The sequence below is a fragment of the Anneissia japonica genome, unplaced genomic scaffold (assembly GCF_011630105.1).
Source record: "Anneissia japonica isolate Jap-2015-1 unplaced genomic scaffold, ASM1163010v1 scaffold737_len1565949_cov176, whole genome shotgun sequence".
In the NCBI taxonomy this organism is placed as follows: domain Eukaryota; kingdom Metazoa; phylum Echinodermata; class Crinoidea; order Comatulida; family Comatulidae; genus Anneissia; species Anneissia japonica.
The window spans coordinates 1,069,201-1,094,303 of record NW_022741618.1 but is presented as its reverse complement, the minus strand read 5'-3'; the positions used below and the strand labels follow the sequence as shown (position 1 = coordinate 1,094,303).

At 32.8% G+C, this 25,103-nt stretch overlaps 1 protein-coding gene across 1 annotated transcript in view; it reads right to left on the bottom strand.

Annotated features, from left to right (window-relative positions):
- Positions 1–764: 764 nt before the first annotated feature.
- Positions 765–25,103, bottom strand: part of LOC117118836 — a 70,792-nt gene continuing 46,453 nt past the window's right edge. Inside the window, exons 11-18 of the mRNA XM_033263551.1 lie at positions 17,214–17,258; positions 14,918–15,000; positions 12,893–13,029; positions 11,813–11,988; positions 10,986–11,157; positions 9,815–10,313; positions 7,523–7,594; positions 765–7,018 (exon numbers count right to left, since the gene is read on the bottom strand). Of these exons, the coding sequence (XP_033119442.1) occupies positions 6,895–7,018; positions 7,523–7,594; positions 9,815–10,313; positions 10,986–11,157; positions 11,813–11,988; positions 12,893–13,029; positions 14,918–15,000; positions 17,214–17,258 (1,308 nt within the window). The 3' untranslated portion in view covers positions 765–6,894. The remainder of the gene's footprint in view (positions 7,019–7,522; positions 7,595–9,814; positions 10,314–10,985; positions 11,158–11,812; positions 11,989–12,892; positions 13,030–14,917; positions 15,001–17,213; positions 17,259–25,103) is intronic.

The window sequence follows — 25,103 nt, the reverse complement described above, 5'->3', positions numbered from 1 at the left end:
CTCCCCATTTCAAAGCTCCTAGATATTCTACTGGAGATGTTTAAGCCATTGGTTGCATGTACATTAAGGCTCATGTGCGCATCATGTACACTCTTCAGAATTAAGTAGGGATTGCTTCCTGATGACCAGCCAAATTCACCGCTACATGTATCCCCACTGGAATTAAGTCTTCACACTTTCTAGAATAATCCTAGTCGAGTTTCCCACCAAGAAATCCAAATCCAAACCATCCAAACCATATGCTTTGCATTTCAAAATCAATGAGAATAAAAAAGAAAAATTATACAAAATTGAATAAACATCGAAATAGCAATGCACTACAGCTGCTACATAGGGATGGAATTCAACATAGCCACTAGTGCAAACTCAGTGGTCTAGTGGTTAAGACACAAGGCTAGTTATCTGGAGGTCATGGGTTTGATTCCTACCTGCGTCACTTGTGAGATTTCGTTTCTCAAGTTTCTGCAAATTTTACATTTTAAAATGTTTTTAATGATTATTAATTATTTTAAATTGTTAGAAAACTTTCCAAATTTTAGTCACTGTTGTCCTGGTGTGTTTAAATGTTTTTACAATGTTTTTTTTTTATGTTTCATGTTCTTTGCCAGTGGAAAAAGAATTTCCATTTTACCTGTGATTTAATGGACAAATAAAGTTTGATTTGATTTGAACGTACGGAGAATTCAGTATGATAACACATCAGGTAGGGCCAAACGTCATTTCCATGGAATTTCAGGACACAAAAAAATGACGACACAGCAGGTTTTTTTATTTAAAATTTATTTATAGCACACTTAGTTTCAATAATTTGACATAAAATGCTCCAGCATCATGGTACCTAAATACTGCAAAAATAACATTGCCTCTCCCTCACATTTACATAATAAAATACCTTTACGTTTAGTAGTTGAATTGATATAGTATATGTCAGCTTATAGGCTACATCAGTCACTCAGAAATATTTATTACATTTTAAAAAGTGTTTATTATTGATACAAGGCACTTCGTTCGATAGATCGCAATGTTTCATTTTACCCTGTTATGAAGCTTCTAATTAAACAGCATGGTTCTTTTTTAGGTTCTTAGCATCAAATATACGATTCTCTCTCTCACACTTTAACATTTTTTTTTTTTTTTTGGTTTTAAGACTATGATGATCAAAAACAATACATTTTTAATCAACTAGGTAAACATATCATAATCAAATATTATGATCAAGTAAAATTATACAATAATATAATAATTATTCACCTTTAAAGAATATTACAAATTTAATTCATGAGATGAAATATATATTGTATGGCAGCATATAAGCTACATCTTTCATTCAGAAATATATATCACATTTTCCAAAGAGTTTATTATTAATGAGGACATCTTTTCTTTAGGCACTAAGAAATCCAAGATCTCGATGGAAAAACTCTAAGGAAACCTAACAGAAACTATGAGAATTTCAAAAATAGGGTTTCAAATGTCCCTTTGTTTTCTAGTTCTGCCTTTGATAATACATTTTAGGACCTAAAATTGAGATGTTCAATATGATGCATAGCCAAAATCATTCCACCTGACCAATTGTGGTATCAAAATAACCCATCAATGTTTGTCCAACAATCTAGTATTAGTCCAATTTCTGTGTCCACTACTTTTTTTTTTTTACAAAGATAAGCTATGAAACATTACATACTTGAATTATATAGTGGTTTATTAGTGGCTGATTCACAAGTGGATTCAAAAATATGGAAGTAGAGGACCATTTTTTGTGAGCCACAACTAAGTCTAACACCAGTTTTGGCTGTTAAAATAGGTAGGTCCACCATCACAATTATGGCCTGGACCAATTGTGGCTTGACACTGATTTAGATTCTTGATATTATCTCAGCAAATATTTTAGTAATTTACTGTGATACATCATGCACAGGGTGATTATACATTATAATAATAATATCTACTTTATGCAAACAAAGAATAGTTTGTAACACAGAATAGTTTGTATCGCTGAACAGGTCTTCTTCTACAAGGCCAGGAATACAGTAAAAATAATGCCATGAGTACATTAATAATAATAATAATACTTTCCATTGTGTTGGGGCATTTTGATAATTTATCTACCAGTAATTAAATAACTAAATTCATACATCGCATAACACAGTCCATGAATAACACACAACAATATAAAACCCCCAAAACAAACAGTTGGAAATTTTTTATACCAACAAAACCACTATTTAAGTCTATACTATGTAAGCTAAAAACACACATCATGTCTTAAACAATACTTCCAAATTTTTAAATAAAATTTCAAAACACTTTAGAAACATACAATATTTGATAAGCGAACAAATACGACTTAATATACTTTGCAACTAGAATTTAACATTTAAATAAAAACAAAATTCAGTAGAAAAATAAATGATATACAATACATAAAAACTTTCTTTGTTACTTATCCAGTTCAAAACTGGAACTTAAATTCAGGGGGTAATAATATAAGAGTATATTTCAAAAGGAAATACAAAAAAAAAAATTAGTTAAAAGGGAGGTGCAGAGTTAAAACTTCTAGTAAAAAATGTGTAGTGTGCTTAATTATGATCTTATCGGTAAATTTCACAACTTCTCCAAACTCGGAAGTGGAGAATGCTATTGTTTGCATTAGGCGCTTTATAAAATTATTATTATTATTATTATATTGCAAAGTTAAGTCAACAATAATAAATAGGTAGTGCTATTACTCGACCTACACAGAGCTAAAGCATGGAAAATTACTGAAATGGACTGACTTTAGAAAGTCCACATTCAACAACTGCTATTAATAGCAATTAGTTATTTTTACGGAAAATCAACCAATCTTTACATCCGTAGGGTTTGTATTTCACTGAAATTGCTAATTTTTCAATTTAGTATTTTCAAAGTAGCTAGAGAGATAATTATATTTACAGATATCTGTCCAGATGCACATAGTTGTGTAGTCAAGGCCCAGGACTGAAATCATAATTGGACTGCCAAGTCAGTGAAAAAAAGTATTTAACCCAAACAGTATGTCAAATAATTGGGAATTTAATTTCTCCATTATATTTGCAAAAACTTCATTGTATTTCTCAAATAATTATAGATGATATATTAGGGAAAAAATCTAACTCTGCACTTCTCATTTAAGGAACAATCTTAGCACAGAAAAAAAAATCTATAAAAATGAGATGTACTAGAAAATGTTGAGAAAATTAAAATCTTCAGAAAAATATATTTAAAAAAAGAAAAATATAAAAAGCTTGATTTCCACTAAGTTGGGGTTTCTTTTGCACAGTGTTATTCTGCCTTATACCAGTTAATACATTATCACTTATGATAGCAACGTTATTATATAAACATAACTAAGTAGTATAGTAGTTGACTCTGAAAGGTACAGTAGATACATTTTTTTATATAATTAAGTAGGTTACTTATAACAGGCTAAGAGATACATAGATGAAATGAAGTGAAGTATAAAAAATTAAAAATATATTATACAACTTAATAAACATAAAAAATAATAAATAAAATATAAAATTATACAAAATTTTCTATAGCTACTAAAACCCCACATCAAAGTAATTAGAGAGTTATAGATGTAATTATTTACTGAGTAATTATAATTATATATTGAATATTGTTGGGGAAAATCTGTAAATTTTATTCTTTAATAAGTTTTTAATGGAAAACATAGTAAAATTGAGTAAAATAATTTTTCAAGCACAGCCGGATGAGACAATAAACAAAAATACAAAAGCCTTACATTGTCCCCTATATATTAAAGTAAGCAAACAAATAAAAAAAACCCAAAGCAAGAATAATAAACATGAAACAATAAAGTGAATTCTCATAAATAAATTAATTGAGAAGCTTCATTTTTTTGCTAAAAGACCAATCACAAAGTCAATATTTTTAATCATGTGATTCAATAAATATTATATAATAATCCCTCTTGTAGATTCAACTGTTGATTTCTATGTTAAATGTTAAGGTATAATTCACAAATAGCACGAACATTATGCAATCTTTCTATACATGCTCTGTGTAATAGTCTTGATTATGTGTTCATATCTTAACCTTTGACATACATATTTATAGTTGAAACTAGAAGATAATTTATTGCTTGCAGCAAAGTCTCAAAATATTAATGAATGTGTATTCAGGAGAAACATGTTAGAAAAGAAAAAAAACCCTATTGATTGATTGACGGATTAAAAAAAAAGTGATTAGAATACCAAATAAAATATATATGTGGAAGAAATGGAAAGTTTCAGAAACACCCAAGAAAGAAAACCAAGCAGAGTAAACTGAATTGCCTGCAACACATGAGAACTATAGCCCCTCTTTCAAACTGTTCCCTTATTATCATGTTAACATGAAAAATATTGGCATGGAGTGCCAGAAATTGCCTGATGGGAAAGAAGAGCTAAAATAATCTTTCATTTTAATCCTATATGGGTTTAACAGGAGAAATTTCATTCTGTTTCACTTACTTCAAAAGGTAAAAATCTCAGCATTCTTGGGAAATGAAGTTTGAAAGAAAGAGGCTATAATATCATCCATGTTTAGCAACAATTTTAGCATCTTTCAATTAGAAAAATATTGTAGTCAGCATTTAAAATATACCTTAGAAATTTGTTTTACTATGGACTGAAAAGCAACAGAAAGAAAATAATAATATTAAAAACATTTAATGTTATGAGTAATACTAAAACACGATAATAAATCAACAATTAAAATGACAATTTTTGGTTAATACTTGAATTTTGTATCCTAATAAGCAATACTATTATAATAACAGGAATAAAATAAAAGCCAATCAACTAAAATATAACTAAATTATAAGACAATAATACCCTATTCAAACTAGCATTGCATTGTGATCAGTTGTAGCAATTGCGACACCCAATCACTATTCACAATCATGTGAGAAAGCTCACCAAGTAGTCTATAAAGTAATTGATGTCGCAATTGTTACCTGTTGCGATTGGGCGCTACAATCTTATTACTTCCGATTATCACGGAATCCGATCACAACAAATTCCACAGGCACTGATTGTCTGTCAACATATGTCTAGCCAACAAAGGCCTAGTACCTTTTGACTTCCCATTCCAATAGTTCTTTGTGTCTGATATGATCTGAATGTGGTCATTGGTTACGATCGGGAGTAATCAGTTTTGGATTAGAACTTACTAACATCACAACCGATCGCAACGGTGTCTAGTCTGAATAGGGTATAAGGGAAAACATCTCTCTATATTATTCAAAATAATTCACAATTTCATTTGTTAAATATGTTACATAAATCTACATATAATTTTTATTATTAAGGTTAGATTTTTTCTTGCCATCAGAGAGACGCTGTCTAACTTGACTTGTCGGAGCCCTGAAGATTAAAATTTAATACTTAATTTAACCAATTTATTCATAAATTATATTTTTTAATGAGTACATTTTCATACAAAATATAATTTCTCTAAACATATGCAGTTTGAATTTATAAACATTATGGTATTTTAAAAGTTACACTTCACCATAGTTACACACATTCACAATTCACTTGTCCAATTCAAACTTCACTTATAACCTACATATTACTTCAAATACTTAAATGTCACCAGATGATGAAGCATCAAAGAATTGACTAAAGATCATCGGAGACCATCATAAAACACCAATATCAAAAGGTCATTCGAGGTCACACAAGACCATACTTTACAGACTAACACAAATAGAGGGCAGTTTATAGCAAGTATTTACATATCAGGAAACTTTGTCTAAATGCTAAAGCTAAAGTTTTACAATTTTCAAAAGTTACACGTTATTCCAAAAATTTACATCAAAAATATATTTTCTCCCCCTAAACCATGAAAGTACTAAGGTAGTTTGAGCCAGACTTGTACAAAGCTACGATAAATTTAAGCTTCATCATAGTTGAAGCTCCATGTTAATACAGTAGAAACCCTCAATTATGAACTTCACTTTTAAAATTACCAATTTTCAACCCTTTATAATGATTTCAAAATACTACCCCCTAATAATATTAATATTCTTCTATTTTACAAATTTGCACACTTATTCAAATACCCCTCTAATTTCGGGACCCTTCTAATTTGAGACCACTTTTTATAAGTACCACATAACAATCTTCAGTCTTTTAACACAAATCGAACCCTATAATCTGAGACTGAACCCTAACACCACACCCCAAATTGGAAGGCGAACTGTATATGCTTGTTTTTACATTATAAACAACGATTCAAATAAAATAAGGATACTAGAACGAGGATAAATATTCCGTAAGAGGTTTTGACAATCTTGGGCTTGATTTTGATCTAATGACTATGAAGTAGATAGGCAAAAGGGGCAGGATGAATTTACATATGTTTAAATCATTAGTATTTTATTTTACTTAAAAAAGTCTCTTTTAAAATCCAAAATTTTCAAGGGACCCAGGGTATGATATTTGTTAAAGGATGGTTTTTATATTCTATACAGGAAATACCATCCCGTTGCTATGTCTGCCTGGCAATTATAACGGGCAAAACCTAAGTTTGCCATTACCTTGCCTAGGTAATGTACGTCAAAATTTATAGTAATTTGATTTGACCCTGATGTTGCGTACAATTTGCAAGCACTAACACTTTCAGGCCGATATGTAATTGAGGGTTTCTACTGGTTGATTTTTTTCGCCGCTGTAGCAATACAACACATCAACATTCAGCAGATGCAGGTGAATATGCAAATATCGTAGCACTGCAGATTCTCTAATAATAGGCACCTGGCTTTAACATGCCTAATTAGAATAAAAGCAGGTGGTGGAATGTCCTGGTCATACATTCCAATATATGTGCCTTACAAGTATTAAGCTATGCAATTGTATTTTGCTATCGGACGTACAGAATTGTTATGTAAATGATGAACTGGAGCGTGGAGAAGATGATGAGGAATGTTATAAAGGACTTCATGCCGTTTCCACCACGTTTAACTATTCGAAGCGGTACTAACACACTGAAAAAAAAAAACAAGAGATACATTCTGTGTTATCTTTAAACAAATAAATGTTTGAAATAGAAAACTTGCAAATTTTATTTATCTTCGTTTGTGAGAAAATGGAGTAGCTATGACAAAATTTCACCTATCAACATTCAACAAATATTTTTTCCTATGTTCCTTAAATTAATAGGCTAACTATGCACATTAACTATGTTTTTAACTTTGACTATATTTCTAAGTTCCTGATATTAGTTTCTATAGCTATACTTTTTACTAGCTCATTTTTTACTAATATTTTAACTAGGTTTTATACCTTTTATTGTTTTCTTACAATACATTTCAACAATAATTTTGAATACTAGATTTTTATTAGGTATGTTCTTGAACACCTATATTCATGTTGAATCCCTTAAGTGGTAATTTATTTCTTAATTGATGAAAATAATATTAATCATATTTTACACATGGTTGCACAAAAAAAAATGTTACTGAAAATTGAAGTAACCACTTATTTCTCACCTTTTCACAAATATAAAGACTATAGTAGAAACCACAAGAAATTGTACAAGAGTAAACATATTAGGTGTTCCACTGGAGAAAGAAAACATACAAAATCGTGATTAAGGAATTCATATAATATTCACACTTATCAAATGCAAAAACATTAACTTACTGATTTTGGTGTTTCATTTAGGGAGACAAAATGAAAATTATATTAATATTTATTAGATTTATATAAAATATGAATAATTTATATGCAAACATTATTTGATAAAAGATACTGAACTATAGTGTTTCATTAGAACACAATATGGCAATATTCCTCCAATTCCATGGTGAATCGATTGATGTTTCAGAATTTTTATTAGTGTGGGATTCGAACTTTTAAATGAACGTCTGGATGTAAAATATATGTAAAATATTCATCCTATGTTCGCTACATCGGTATGGTAATTTATTTCGGGGTTCGGCGCGGCAGGTTTGAATGCTGGAATCCATCAGTTGACAATAGTACGTTAGTGCGGTTAGTCGTGTGTTTGATGCCATAGGATGGTTAACAGAGTTAAGGTAGGCGTATTTTTTGTTCTGTAATGAATTTGTTTGATCATGAAATGAATTGGTATTAGTATAGTAGTTAAAAATAATTAAATAATCCAAAAATATATATGTTGATGTTAATAATTATATTTGTTATAGCTGATGAAGTTGTGATAATGTAGACTATTGCATTGTTCGTGGTTGTAGCACTGCTTTATTAGTGGCAATTACCTGTGTTAATTAATTACTACTATATTGAATATTTTATGTTTATTGGAAAATACAGTAGAGAACCCATATTTAGTGGGTACTTCGTTGTTTAATTCTGTAGCATTATGAAGTACAATTTTCTGTCATTGTGAGAACTGGGATTGGAAGATTGAGTACCGTGTCGTTTGCATTGTTAAGCCTATTGTTAACCTGTAAGTCAAGATGGCCGATTATTTATTGAATTGCGGTATTGTTGTATATGTAAGATTGATAATTGTGATTCATATGACTATTATATCTTTGATAATGTGTTGATTTAAAGATAAAATATGCTTACCATAATGTCAATTCTATAATACATGTATACAGTAGTTGTTGCTTGCTAATGATCAATATGTCTATTTGCTATTTGTATAACGTTAAATACTTTTAATGATGGTTAGTCCTATTGAATTACTGTATGTATTTAACTGATTCGGATTTAGTATGTTAATACTGTGACTGATATTTGTTGTTGTTTTGCAGGGTTATGATTGCCATTAACTTGTTGGGGGTTTTTCGTTTTCGTTTTCCTCCTGTTGGAAAATTTTGATGTTTTCACTGTTGAGTGACTCCCTTGCTTCAATAAACGAAGTTGAACCGTTCAGCAGTCGTTTTTGTGTCCTTATTTTGAGAGTGATGACTGGCAGCGCGCGACATTAATATTATCTGCATGGCATACAGAAATGTTTAGGCTGCATGCTGAGTGAAGCTGTACCTTTGTGTTTAGCATGCTTCCCTTCAAATTCTAGGGTCCTAGGTTTAATATGACAGGAATTTTATCATGAACAAAAACAACTCCCTTCCTTTTTATGTAGAACATCTTTGTGTGTATGTTTTGTGCAATGATTGCTATGTAGATAAAGTGGTGAAGTTTGCTATTTGGCATATCCTTGGTTTGCGTGCATAAAATAATATAATATTTATAGGTAAACAATGATATGTGTTTAAATTATATTGACTAATGCAGTTTCAAGCTATGTGCAATCTTCAGGTCTGTGTGAATAGGCTATAGGTATGTAGGTGTGCAGTTTGCAGGTGAATGAAAGTTGTTTTGATTAGGAACAAGTACATTATAATTATTGGGCACAAGAATTGTAGAAAGTGGAGTGGAAATATGCAGTTCTTGATGGTAGGTATTTGTTGTGGTGAAGACAGGATCAACTCAGATTGTTTGTTCTATGTTTTGTTGCAGTTGGATGCAATGATGTAACACTTTTCTGCTAAACATCAGTTGGAGTGCATAGTGATATTGTTGTATGGGAGTGCTTATTGAACTATGCTCCACTTATTGGTGAAGGGAGTGTTGCTGTCTTTGACAAATATTAATAATGATAAATGTTTTCTCTTGCATAATGTACAAGCAAAGCGGATAGTTAAAAAAATGCTAAAGGTAAAAAATACCAGCAAGCTCAAAACAAGCTAAATAATTCTGATATTAGAGATAGAGGAATGCAGATAGAAAGTGTTCTCTCAAGACAACTAAATTAAATGCTCTTAAATTGCAGTCTATAAAACACCTACCCTATTGAATTTTCGGATTCTTTCGAATTCAAAGATTCTTGCATATTTATATGCCGGTCCATTCTATCATGTCGTTGACCTTCGACCCTTCTTATCCGCCTGTCAATTGGCTCATTTCTTATATTTTCATCTGCTTTTTGGTTAAAATGTAGTTTTTGTGGCTGCTCCTCATCACTACTTTCGTTTGCAGCAATTTTATTTTCTCCGTCTTGAGGATCATTTCTCTCATCTTCCTCTCTGTTCTCTTCTTCCTCTATATCTGCATGACTCTCATACCTATTCGCTCTCTCCGCTCCGTCCTGTGCCTGCGCCATATTGATTCTATGTCTCTTTTTAAATTCATGCCGGCCACCAGGCTGTGGGATATTTTTTATGTCTTCTCCAAGTTTGTCGAGGCTAGTTTCAAATGGCGTCGACGGTGACCACTTCGATTGTAATTTTAATTCGTCGTATGAAATTTCAGTCAAATCCTCAGTAAACCAAAGTCCATTCAGATCATCTGCAATAAAGTACCACATTATGAACAAAATATATAAATATAATGTTGGGAGGGATGAACATTTTTACTCTGAATGAAAGTTCTGTTAGTGTGGATAATGAATATCACTAAGACATAACCAAAATAACACCCTTAATCTGGATGGTTAGTTGAGGAAGGGTAAGTCTTTTTATATATTCATTCAAGTTAACTGGTATCAAAAATTAAATAAATTTATACAAATTCCAATGAAGATGGATTGATTCACAAATCTGCAGACAATTATTTCAGAGGTGGCACCAGGATTTGACAGATGTGGGATCCAAGGTCCCAGATAGGGGGGACTGATGTCCCCGACGAAAACAAAGAGGGCATGGTCGGGCGTAGCTCAAAATATTTCGTAAGCGGTCCAGGGGGTGATACCCCCAAATATTTTGAATATATATAGGTTTTAAAGGCTTATTTAATTGATTTTAGAGTCTACTAATATGTAGAAATACATATAATTTTTTTTTCTCCATGAATTGTGGTTTTTCTCCACGACGGGGGACTAGCTCTCTTCGATGCCCCAGCCCTCACCCCATTGGCGCCCACCCCTGAATTATCTTCAAAACCAGTTTCCTTCCTCAAGTAACACAAGAAAACAATACATGCTTACTTTGTAATTCTATATTTGCATAGTAGTATATTTACCTTTTGAGCGTTTGAAGTCAAGCCAGTTCTTACTACCTTGCTTGGCCAGGAATACTTGAGTGGTGTAGGGGAAGGGTTCCTTGACACCCCTTTGAAATAGTGCAACAGTCCAAAGCCCAGCCTCCAATGCTCCGCAGTTATTCAGGGTATTTACATAGCGCACTGTGTCAGACTGCAAGAAAAAAGTTTATATCTTCACATAATGCATTTTATCAGACTGGTCAACAGAGTATGCAGACTAAATTTCTATGTTCTCTCAGAACAATTAACAATAAATATGATGGATGATTGATTGATTAAAACAATATATTTATTATGGAATTGATATTTAGATAGGGCACAACATGTAAGCCAACAATTAAAAGATATTCATCAAAGTAACTTTAGGATAATGTCAATATTTGTTTTTGTTCTGATCTGTTGCAATGCTGAATGGATTACTTTCACTAGATATAGAAATAAACAAATAAATTTTACACAAATAACATCGTCTACCTTCTAAGAATGATTTTATTTGTAGCTAAAATAACCAGATATGAATTGTATGACATTTATCAGTAATTAAACAGATATATGACAGATATTAATTACATATATAAAAGATGTATAACAAATTACCTCTGCCATCTGATGGAAAATTACCTAATTCCTCATAAAAATTAGCATAAATATGTAAATTTTTTATGTTTTAATTTTTCCCAAATATTAACCACTGTGCAAAAACTCTTCCACCACAAGTCGCACACAAGCATTGATAACAGGCAGACAATGTAAATTTAGAGGTAATTTTTTATAGAATTTTGCAAATTATATTAAGGTTCACTTACGACTTGTACGAAAGGCCCGGGCGTGTTCCAGGTGATGATCACATGAACCAAGCAGCGCACTTCACCTTCTGGGTCGATCAGTGTTGCGTTAAACTCTAATGATTCTTTGCTCGGACTTTTTGAAGAATATCTTGCAAATGTGAAACTGTCTGGGTTTCGGCCTTCAAAACTTTCATCTGGAAGAAATGATAAAACAATATGGATATACATGATACCCACACGGGTGGATCCTGAATTTTTTAAACAAGGATGCACCATTTCGTGTAGGCCTAGTTGCAATGTTATTATACAGATAAATATGTATCCAATAATGGTATGATTCGTGTTCAGTATATGTTATGAAATACTGTAACATTTAGTATTAGTATGCCATCTTTTTCTGTTAAAAGACGGCAGTGGCAATACTTGAGAAAGTTCCCCCTGTGACCCCTACTTAAATCTGCCAATGATCTATGTGCAATTGCGTATGTGCAACGGGTTGTATTCAGTCCTATGTATGGATGGGAGACTGAGGATTGCCAACAAAAAAAAAACCACCTCAGTAACTTGTAAACAAAAACCAGGATCTGAGGTGTTATGGTATCTTCAATCAAACTCCAAAATACTTCTTTGAAAGTCACCATTAATACTATTAGATCTTCTCCTTGGATTGGATTTATTCGGTTTCGGTGTAAACACCAAGGATAACCCACGAAAGTCTAGAAGACTTATTTCCAGTGAGGTTCTTCTGGTGGTAATTGGGCTGTACACCAGGAGACAATCCCCTACTCTTTTCTGAAGAGTGTACTGCGTTCTTTAACGTGCACATGGGCCATAACGCACACAGGACTAACGGCTTAAACGGTGCGCGATTGTAACTAGTATTTCAGCCCTCCAGCTGAAACACAAAAAGAGGCAGCGATGGAAATTGAACAGGGGACCTAGAGATCGCCACCACAGAGCGCACACACAGTGGCTACCACCAGATTAGCCGACTGAGCTATGCTGCTCTCCACTTCCGTGTGGACCAGCTGTTATTCAGTTTCAGGAGGAAGGTGTTCATCAGTTATATATTAGACAAACAATAAACATTTATGTTACCTGGAAGATTTTCAATCTCATTACATTGTGGAGACTCTGGGAATTTATCGTTCAAGTTGAAATAAGAACGCAAGAATAACGTAGTAGCTCCCTCTTGTTCCGTTGGGTTAATATTCATTGCCTGCACTTGAGTTTTCCTGAATTAAAAATTTGGATGAAAAAAAATTAAAACCTTAAAATACAATTAAGTGTATAAGGATTCATGAATAAAAATGTAACACATAAAAAGGAAATACAGGTCTCCCTGAATGAAAAACCCATCCAAGTAAAAACCATTTTTCTGTGGTCTCATATTAACAAATGCAAATGTCTTTTATTTTTATTATTCTAATTAGAAACCAAAGCTGCTAAAGACCATGTAAAACCCCAGTCCTAATAGTGGTCTTCAATTGGAAGGAGACCTGTATGATCTGTATTGAAAAAATGAAGTAAAAAAAATGTGAAAGTGGACAGAAGTAGCAAAATCAATAAATTCAATTTAAATTTATTTATTTTAAAACTGCCTTCTAAGTGTACTGCTGCACAAGAAAATAACAACTAGTAAAGAAATATTGACAATGAAATTAAAAATAAATAACTATGAATATTAAAAATATTGAAAAGAATTACATGAGAATATTGAAGATTGAAAATTGATGTGCAATTGTATCACACAATAATAAATACACTATACAACAAAGAATTTTTTAAAAATCAACAAAAATAAAAAAAAAATTTCAATCCAATAAAAGAAGTGTCTTTAGGTGTCCATTAGAATATATGAAAATTAAAGAATAAAAAACCCTCATCAGAGAAATTCACATTGAAATATCATTTCCAGACAATAATAAATACAGTATATAACAAAATAAAGAAGGAAATAAAAAAAAAATCAAGAAAAAAAAAATCAATTCATTAAAAGAATTGTCTTTGGGTCTCCATTTAAATATATTAACACTGGAATACATTTTTCTAGTATACAATTTCCAAACACTAATTAATACAGTATACACCAATATAAAGAATGAAACAAAAACACAAAAATCAAGTAAAATGAAAGAAAGAAAATATTTCAATTAATTAAAAAGAAGTATTTTTGGCAGGTCTCCATTTAATTATATGAACATTAAAGAATGAAAACCCTTGTAAGGGAAATTCAATACTGGAATAAAATTTTCTAACAATTTCCAACAAATGAAACAATAACTGAAGGAAAAGAAGGAAAATACTAATCATCTGTAAGATTTTTTTTAAAGCATGTACAATAGGAGGTAAATAAGTGCATTTCTGAATAAGAAAGGGACAAAAACCAGCAACTTCATCAAAAAAAATATTTTAGTAGATTTTATCTGGTTACCTTTTGTCATTATCATCTGGTTCTTTGCTAAAATTCATCAAAAGTTTTTTTTTAAACAAATAAATAAATGTTCATCATTATTTAACCTTCTTTCATTTTGTAACAGATTTAATTATTAAATAGTTCATTTGTTATATTTATATTATAGATATTTATTGAGTAAGTTTTGAATGTAGAATATGATTTATTGTTAAACATGCAAGGACCTGTTTCATGAATATCTCTTTGACATAGGACTGGCACTTCCTACTGCTTGTGGAAATCTGTATATATAACAGGGACTGACAAACCAATCATTTTAGTACTTAGATGTCTCTCAATAATGGGGTGTCAATATTATGTAACCCACAATTTCATCCTCTAACTCTGCCAAGGACATTTTGTAATCCGAACATTTCATAATCAAAGTATTTTAGGTTTTTTGAAATGTCTGTGTTACACAGTTTCTGCAAACAGTTGCGTATCTAGGAGTGAAGGAGAGGGGTCGATGAATAAGTAAGGGGGAGCTAGCTAGCAAAATGAGGCGATATGATACGTGAGCATAATTTTTCAAGTGGAGGGGACGGTGAATTGGGGACACAAGCTTTTTTTGTGGGGGGGGGGAAACACTCCTAGATACGTCATTGTTTGCGACATCTGGATTAAGAATGTGTGCCATGCTACAATAATACAGAAAAAATCTGACAAACCTTTTTTTATTGAGCGGAATCGTCGTAATGTGAAGCCCCTTAAGATGCCCTCGGCTGTAACACTGCGTTCGACTTTGTGGAAGCTGCCAAAAAAATTTAGAATGATTAATAAGCACTGATTCTCATGAATATTACACAGGGTATGTGTTAAGTTTGTACAATTGATTATGGCAACAACGCGATGTCTATTAAAGGAAACCTACTGATATTAAGTTAGTTTATACAGAAAATCATTAGGCTTTAATTGTATATTTAAGTAATTACATTGTAAGTAAGCACCTCAACCATTCAGGTTTTGGATGCATCTTACATCTAAAAGTAAGTTTCAACCATCCAAGGCTCTACATCACCAATACATGTATGTCGCTCAACCAATCAAGTTTAGGCCAAGTACAAAAATAAAGTAGTTTCTCATCCTAATATTTTGAAAGGAAAATGAGAGAACTTTCTTTTTACTCCGAGATGGCAAATCCAAGATGGTCAATGGGAAACAACTACTACTTTCTCACTTTTACCAAGCAGACGCATTGAAAGAAAATAAAAGCACATAGGCAGATACATACTGTATGTATCCCCTACCACAAACAATCCATAGAGGAATTTTACTGGTTCGAGTTGTCAGATTTCGTAAAATAAAGGAAATTAAAAAAAATAAAAAAATTGGTGAGGCAGAGAAAATGGATGCGGCGAGGGGACGAGAAAGTGCAAATACAATACCATTCAGGCTTCATAGAATTTTTATTAGATTCTCCCAAAAAATTATTTTTTCAAAACTACATTTATTTTTTATAGTCATTGCTTTGTCAATATTGACATGGAAAAAAACATGTTGAATTGGCTTGATTAAAAATAAAGATCCTTCATTTTCAAAGGGTTAGCATTGATAATCCAATACTAAATAGAAATGATTATTCAAATTTAAAACATTGAAATGGTGTTAATGTTAATGGATTCTAAGTCTGTGCCATTAGGCTTTCCTTGGTCTAGAAACAGTTCCTTAAGAAAGACAATATCTTGTGTCTTCCTATTCTAATGATCTAATAAACTAGGCAATAATTAAGTCCAAGCTATTACCGAGAGATAATTAGGTTTTCCAACCAAAATAAATATAATGTTTTTTCTTCCGGATAGCAATTAATTATAGGCTGTGTCTACGCATGATTATAAGGATTTCACTGGAGGGAATACAGGTCAAGACCCTGTCGTCATTGCTACGTTAATTGCAACAGTCACGGTCATTTAGAGTTTAATCGTGTAGAAAATAATGCTATGACGAATGTCATTTCATGTCATATTACACCCATATATGGTAATATCACATTTATTTGTCACATAAAATTTGAGTGTGGATAGAGTCTTATGATTTTTTTTGGATAAAAGACCAATTATTCACTCTGACAGTCAAAGCAGTAAAACACGCCAGGCCTAGATGCTCAAGAATATCCGTTATACCTACATTATTGGTTTGTGAAAGTGAAGTAAAAAAAAAAAATTGGCATGGCTAGTTTTTACCTTAAATATATGACTCACTTTAATTTTCAAATCATTTATCCCGAACCTAAATTCCCAACCACGATAATTTGACTGAAAAAAGTGCGGATGGCTTCCGGCGGGCATAATTTTTACCCTAGATAAGTGACTGCTTTTTCACATTCGTAAACTCATATCTCAGCTCCGTTATCAGTACATCAAATAACCTAATTTCAAGTTACCTTGTGATGATGATAATAAAATTGTTCCTATTTATCTCAAATTCAAAAGGAAACAGGCCAAAAATGAAAGCAGCCCCAAAAAAGGAAATGTCTCCCCCATCACCCCCCATAGAAATTAAAAAGCCATCCAAAAAAAAACAAAGTGGTACCTAAAAGAGGGTGAAGGAGGGCAGAGAAAATTACTTTTTAAAAATTGGCTTACACTTGCCAAAAACAAGTAGATTGTTAAGTCTGTAGAGACCCTGCTTGACATACATATCTGTTACATTGAAATTTGAAAATATTCAGTTTGGGTTGTTCAAATTGACTTGTGGGTAACTATTACTAATATGGGAATTCCCCAGGTTACAATTGGATTATGATATATGAGAAGTTTCATTGTTTTATCATGAGTGTCATCAGATTGGTTGGGATGATGGAACAAATGCTCACAGTCTTTAATCTCCCTGTGATCTATTAGGTTATCCAACTTGACAGCTGCCGAGAACTAAGTTGATGAGTTTAAGTAAATTATCCTATCTTGAAAACAACCTTATTAAATTCAATTACATTTAAAAAAAAACCTTCTTAAAGGTTATACATACCATAGATGCTCGGAAAAACTTTCTCTGGCCACCAATAACTTCAACCTGTAAAATAAATTATTTACTTTAATAAAAAAAAAATACTAGTTATAAAATATTCTAAATAAGTAAAAATAAAATAGACATTTTATTTTTTGAAATTAATTATATTTTAAAGAATGTGGTGGAAATATTCAAGTAGATACAGGCCTATAACTAAAATTCCTAAAGAGGGATTACCAGTGGTGTACGCCCCTCCAAAAATTACTCGCGCCCAACCCCCAGTTTTCCCAAAAAAAATCACTTGCAAGTAGTTAAAAATCACCTAAAACCACCTTATTTTGAAAGTTAGGACCCCTAAACTGATCATCGAGCCCCCTCCCAACTTCACCTTTGCATCCCCCTCCCCCTATTCAGCTCCCCTGTTTCAAGTATTCTAGATACACTACTGGGGATTACAGATAGGAGCCAGCAGTGCTAGGCACCTTGGTGGGAAGAGCTCTGGTAGGGATTAGGGGACAGCCAAAGTACATTAGTAAATAAATGATAACTGATAGACATCACTGGATTTATTCTGTTTAAGTTATTGTTGTAAAGTCTTTTTCTGTGTTGATATATATTGATTGTGAAAACACAATTCCTGTTTGTCTTTCAGATGGGAGAGGGGGAATTGTCATGAATGCTAACTCAAAGCATCTGGTCACCTGTGGCAGACCAAATGTGTTTCCAGTTTACAGGGGTCCCAAGTTGGAAGACGTCATTTCTGGGAGATCCATTTAAATGAGCTTTCTGCACATCTAATTTTATTTTGCTGCTTCTGGTCATATCCATCAGCAGTGACTTTTGCGAGGCAAATGATATTAAGGGGACAATACAATAGAAAAAACATAGATTTAACTAATTTGCAGGTGATGGTTTTAAGCCTAACTTTAAACAAGGAAATATAGGAGATATACATTGAAAACGGTGTTTTCCCTATTGAAAAATTTCACTGGTAAATTTGTCCATTTAAAGCCATATACAGTAAAGCACGTGCAATGTGAGACCATGGAGGTGGTGAGACATTGCCTTTTTAAGTGGAATTCAATGGCTTCAAAAAATGATACATATAATCATAGCCTAGGCCTGGAATGGAATGATGTTCATTTATTGAAAGAAGGCCAGTCTAGGCTACCTAGGCCCAGTGCTTTTTTTTTTTTTTTATTCTACCAACACACAACTTTTACTGGTTGGTGAGTTATTATTACTGGTAACATTGACAGCTAAAACGTTTTCAGGAGAACACTGGAAAGACTGCTAATTACTTTTTTTGGCTTTGCCACTTATGTACTTTAATAATTAAGCTTGCATTACAATTTTTGTATAATATAGTATTTAAGGCTTTTTATCATCACCATTATCTAATCACTTTGAATGAGTAGAAATAACTTCTACAGATTTTGCTTCTTTACTTCAATCAAAGGCAAAAATGTAGTGAAAAAAATGAGGTAATAATCATTATATTATGGGCTGCTTCTTAAATATGAGCTTAAAAGTATAATTAATAACCTTTAGGATCTTGAACTAATTCACGACGGAGCTTAAAAAAATCGTTAGGATATCAATTACTCCTAGCACTTGCACTGTTGACAAGGTGTGATTTCAAGACAGACTAATGGCACTAAATTTCCTTAGTGAATTTAATCGTGTTGATTATTTTAAGACTTGAACTTTTAGCTTGGACGTCATGAAGTATGGCATTGACGTAACGCACTTCAATAAGCAAGTTCTCATGGTTTACATCAAACTAATGTGAAACCTCTAAGCAAACATAATAACCACAATACAGACCATACATTAGCGGAAATTTATAATTGTTGCAAAGCATATACTATGACCCAATTACTCAGTATAGGCAAAAGAATACTGTAAAACCAGGAAATTTAAACTTTCGCGAATTTTGCTAATGGCCCAGATTCGCGAAAGATTTATGCCGCGAATAATTTTACACACATCTGATCATCGTGAATGTCGAATCAGTTTCAGAAATGAGTTTTGGTCATTATAAATCACTGAATTACACCAAAAATTAATTTCAACTTTTTTAAAGATGATAATGAACAATAAACAGCAAGAATTGTTGGTATTTCAAGACCCAAAACTCTCCGACGATGATGCAATGCAGATCTAGGGCCTAGGCCTAAATGGAGAATTCCCACAAATTGCAACATGTTTGTGAAGAGTTAACAACTTCTGCATTTTAAAAATTGTATTTTTAATTATTTTGGTGAATTTTATTAAATGTGTATAAAAGAATGTATTTCAATTATTGAATCAATATTCTGACCTTAACTTCTGATGTTGGGCTAAAAAAATTTGTAAATTCTAGGCTTTTCCTAACCTACTCAGTAAGTATCCTGATCAGGAGGGTTCTGATCATCACTGCATGTGATTGCACATGTGCAACTGCACATGTGCAACCACTCTGCAGTGTATACAAAGAAGTTAAAATAGAAACTTAAATTTTGTACACCATGACATACCACCATGTTCAGTTATCATCAATCAATGTCTAGGAATATAATTTGTTAATAAAACACACGTTTTGATAAACATTGTTCATTGTAGGATGCTTGAATACCATACAAAATTTAGGAATATCTATGTATGAGCGAGTACTGCATTGTGTAAACTTGTCTCTTACTTAACTGTGCTGGATGGCCGGCTAAGTCCTGGTCCTCCAGCTGAGGGCTGCAGCTGCAGCTGTGACGAATTACCCATGCGCGTGTTAGTTGCCATGATAATCGCGCGTCGTGCAGTGATTACAAAGACTAAATTAATGATATGTTGTACTAACTTTAGACTGAAATTATATTCTTCATTTCAACATTAATTTTACCGATGTTGTGGTGTATTGTCGTTCATGAAACTCACTTCGCAGAAAAAATTAACAATTAATTTTCTGTATCTACTCAAATGTTTGTTTTGTGCACCTCAGTCCAAAATTGTCAAAATAACAGTTTAATGTTACATAAGAACATGAAATTTTTTTTTTAATTTTAAAAGATCAAAGAACTGTACGCACACGCTATGTTTCGAGAGCGGAGATGTGCATCCTTTTGTTGAATTGCCTTGGTCTAATGATCTAAAAATATAACTTTAAAAAAAATCATATTTAAACTTTAAAAGGACCCTTCAATAATATTAGGTTTTAGAGGCTATAATTATTGATTATATTCATTACAATTTACCTATTAGGCCTACCTATTTCCCAAACGCTGCAAGTTAAAAAAAACAAAAAAACAACAAAACAAACGCTTACGTATACGATGCACTAATGTACTTTTTTAAATCACATTTCTAAAGCAATAAAATATCGTCACGCACATTTGTGTTTGTGGTACGTTAGTTCAACTTTTATTGTGTATGTTTTTAAACACTTCATCATAACTTCATGAATACATTTTAGATTCACTTCACTGCAAGTAGGTTGATGACTGTTGTATTATTGAATGGTAATTGTTATTATCGTGATGGAATAGACAATACCTGGATTTGCGTCAGGAGAATCAATTAGGGGGCCTATAGGTATTTTGCCCAACATGTCGTGAATATGTATTGAATACTCAGTGCGTGATGCACTAATGTACTTTTTGAAATCACATTTCTAAAGCAATAAAATATCGTCACGCACATTTGTATTTGTGGTATTTTAAAGTTGGATCAACTATTATTGTGTACGATTTTAAACACTTCAGATCATCATAACTTCATGAATACATTTTAGATTCACTTCACTGCAAGTAGGTCGATGACTGTTCTATTATTGGATGGTAATTGTTATTATCGTGATGGAATAGACAATACTTGGATTTGATTCAGGAGAATTAATTAGGGGGCCTATAAGTGTACTGAATACTCTGTGCGTGTGAAAACACTTGCAAAAAATATTTGGAAGTTGTTCTCCAGTGGGACCCAAACCCACATTCTCCAGATCACTAGCCTGGCATCATACCTCTAGACCACCGAGCTTGCACCTGATGGCAAGGGTTGAATTCGAGCACAAGTAAGCAGCGAGTACTAATTTTTGCAAGTGTTTTCACACGCACTGAGTATTCAGTACATTTTCACGACGTGTTGAACAAAATTCCACCTATACATGTTTTATTGATGTTGTCAATATTATAATATATCATAGATTCATGAAATGCCTAATATGCCCTAAACAATAACATATATATATGACTTGACCATAGTTTGTTCTCAATATTCTTGAATTTTTTAAAAATATTTTTTAGATATTTCTGAAATGCCATATCTGTTTTAAAAAATCTCAGAATGAATGTATGAGCATTAAGAGTTTCGCCTGAGTAGACCCCACTATGGCTCTGTCTCTAGGTCCGATCAGGTGCATTTTTACCAATTTTACCTAGGGCCCGGCAGTTATCTATGCCATAATTACCAACCGTCATGCATCGTGCGGGACAGTCCCGTGTTTCAAAGTGATTTTGGATGAAACACTCATTTTGCAGAAGCACCTGCAAGATCATAAATGTGTCACGCATTTAGCACTTGCGTGATAACGAATTATCACAAATTCAGGGGAAAACATATTCAAAATTAGAAGAAATTGGTTTTATTGAAAATATAAAAACGGTCATACAATATCTTGAGTCATTAGAGAGCTTTCATTACCTCGTTCGTGAATCAATCCACAGAAAAAATTTCTCCTTTCCGACCAAAACAACCCAGCCAACCACGCACTTGTAGAATCTAGTAGTCGCGAGCAGTCTTGCGAGTTTATTGTTACAACCAACCGTTGATTATGTGACTGGAACCCGAACTTCAGCAGGGATTCCGTAATAAGCAATACCGTATATACTCGCGTATGTCCTATAAGGTGACCCGTGTATAAGACGACCCCGAGTTTTAGAAGATTTTTAGTTGATATTTGTGTGTCTGGCGTATAAGACGATTCCATGTTTCATGGTCGGAATTCCTAATTTTGTGTGGTCCTGATACTACATCTAGCTGGATAAATGGAGCCAAATGCAAGGGTAATCTTCCAAATATTATCATTTTATGAGTTTTTAAATCTTCACCATCAAAATCGTATTTTCCCGTATTTAAAATTGCTTTCATTCACACAACATTTAGTTGCTTCATTACAGTAGTAAGTTCGCGTGTTACGGACGATCCGCACATAAGACGAAAATGATTATAAAAATCTAAAATCTGAATATAAGACGACCCCCTTTTTTTCGATTGTAATTTGCTATTTTAAGCCTCGTCCTATTATATGCGAGTATACAATATTTGTTTTAAAATCCTAGGTCACCTGAGCGTTAGTCATACAGTGGCGGATTCAAGGGGAGAAATTTTCTATGGGGAGGACCCCGCCCCTTTCATTTTGGGTATTTTTGAAAAATCCGACATTGAGAGAAGAAAACGGATAGGCTAGGCCTGAGGCCCGACCCACAGCATGGCTACAAACAGTTAAGATAGCTAAACATATGTGTACACATATTCGTTCGCATGTGAAACTTCTCTAATATCAGAATTAAAACGTGAATTGCAAAAATAGCATAATCTGGATAAAGCTTTGGAAATACCTTAGATGGAAACCCAAAAAAAGAAAAGTTACAAGAAGGAATTGTTATTCTGATTTGTTATTAGATTTTTTTCTTTTCAACTTCAAACGTGTAGGTGGAGAGTAATCAGAGGTAAAAACATATTGAAATTCACTTTTCCCAAGAGATAGGGTTACATTAAATTATGGAGGTGGGCTGGAAATTAACAAGTGGAAAATAAGAAATGGAAACATAATTTTGATGGATGAAAAAGAAAATTAGGAAAAACCTTCAAGTTCTTCTTCTCATGGGTGCTATATAGATTAAAATCCAAGGGAGACCAGGTCAGGTACACAAGGTCATACATATGCATCTTCATTATCTCCATGTGATATTCTTTATTAAATGAAGCCAACATATTGAAAACAAAATCAGATATTTTCAAAAAAATATCATTATAAAATATTTTACCCTTGAGAGTAAAAAATGCAGCATCTACGTGATCAATCTTCTTATAGAAATCTCAGGATACAAATAAAATTCAAGGATCAACCATTGTGTTTATATTGCCAAGTTGCAGATGATAAACTCAATAGCATAAAGTGCATACTTCTACCAAATGCAGTCATTTATAGAAACAGACAAATGAAAAAGTGCTAATAAATCCTACTCCATCAAAACACTAACCATAGGTACATAACACATGTCATCAGAGGACTCATCGTGTCAACAATACGTATTTATGATTCTAGAGCCAGGCATAAAATATAAGATTTCTTTTGTCTGTCAGACTTAACGAAGTTTTTCACTGTCAGACTTTATCAGTTTAGGTTTTTATGCTGCCAACAAAACATTCAATACTCAAAGTTTGTCACGCTTTGTTACTTTATGTTTGTCTGTTGCCAACAAAACATTTAAAACTCAAACAATGTTTGTCAGACTTTGTTAGTTAATGTTTGTTGCCAACAAAACATTCAATACTGTGCAATAATTAGATTGCTGTTGTTGTCTGAGTAAAACAAAACTATGTCTACTAATACTGTACATCATCATTCTCCAAGTGTTAATTTAATAAATTGGACAGAAAGTCTTGAGATAAGAATTTTTTTATGATATTGGAGAGTGAGTGCTCCACCAGTTGTGTCAATGTACCAGAGAGACATTCATCTTTCAGACACATTTCCTCAGCTGTTCTTGTCTGTTTCATCCAATCTCTTCTGGAACGAAAAAACCCTCCCAGAAAGTAGATTACCTATACAGTGAGGTTTCTTTAGAACTTTACTTGCACTTATCTGCTTCCACTTTATAGGAGCCAATTTTGCCTTCAAAATAAGTTTATCTTTCACATCTGGGGTAGAGCTGCTCATCCCCAGACATAATCCAATCTACAGTGGCACCAAGAGGCAGGGGGAACCAGAGCAAGTGCCTTGGGCACGGGCCCGGCAGGATCCCGGGATAACTAGGTAAAAAATTATAAAATAACATAAATAATCAAAGATTATTAAACGTATACATTTATCCAGTATCATTCATGTGTTTTTCCCACGAGAATTGTAAATAAAGCTGACCATTTATCAATGAAAGCTGGTAATTAACACATTGACTACCAGACCCTTGTTTAAGGTTCCTTCCTGTGTGCCAAATCAAGTTTACTGCACATGTACAAACATACTTTTTTGAAGTTTTATCTAGTCATAATCATCAAAATGATGTCTAATAAATTGGCGGGAAAATATTAGGGCACTGTGATCGCACTTTTTTTTTCCAAGTGCGAGTTATCTTGTCCGCTTTTTGCATGGGTTGGTATATAGTTTCGAGGGGCAGCGAGGATGCCCCAGGGCCTATGGCCGCTCTCGGCGGCCCTGCCGATCTAAGGCAATCCGTCTCATAAAAACCCTCTCCTTAAATCTGTTGAGCTCCTCTGTTATGCTTTTGCTCTCTCTCAATATTTTGTTTTTTTAATTATCGTTTTGCAAAAATTACACATACTGTATAATGCCACCCATCTGGATCTCTAGTAAAAGTACATATTTCTGCACATCCCCATTAGTTCCCTCTTTCTTCTACACCATACCTCATTCCACTTAAAATTTCTTATTACTGGTTCTTGACTGTGAAATTATTTTCCACCTCAAGTCTTTTCTATCGAACACTACAATTACAACATTTCAAACACTAATAAAATAAACATTTCACTTCCTGAATCTAACATTTCTTTGTCTAAAGAATAATATTAGTATAAATATTATCTGCTACCAAAAAACAAATATTTTTCAAAGAAAAAATATCCCTTGTTTATCTTTGAGGTATCTTTGAGGAAGACAACAAATTTAAATGCTACACATCCCATTAAAAATAACAT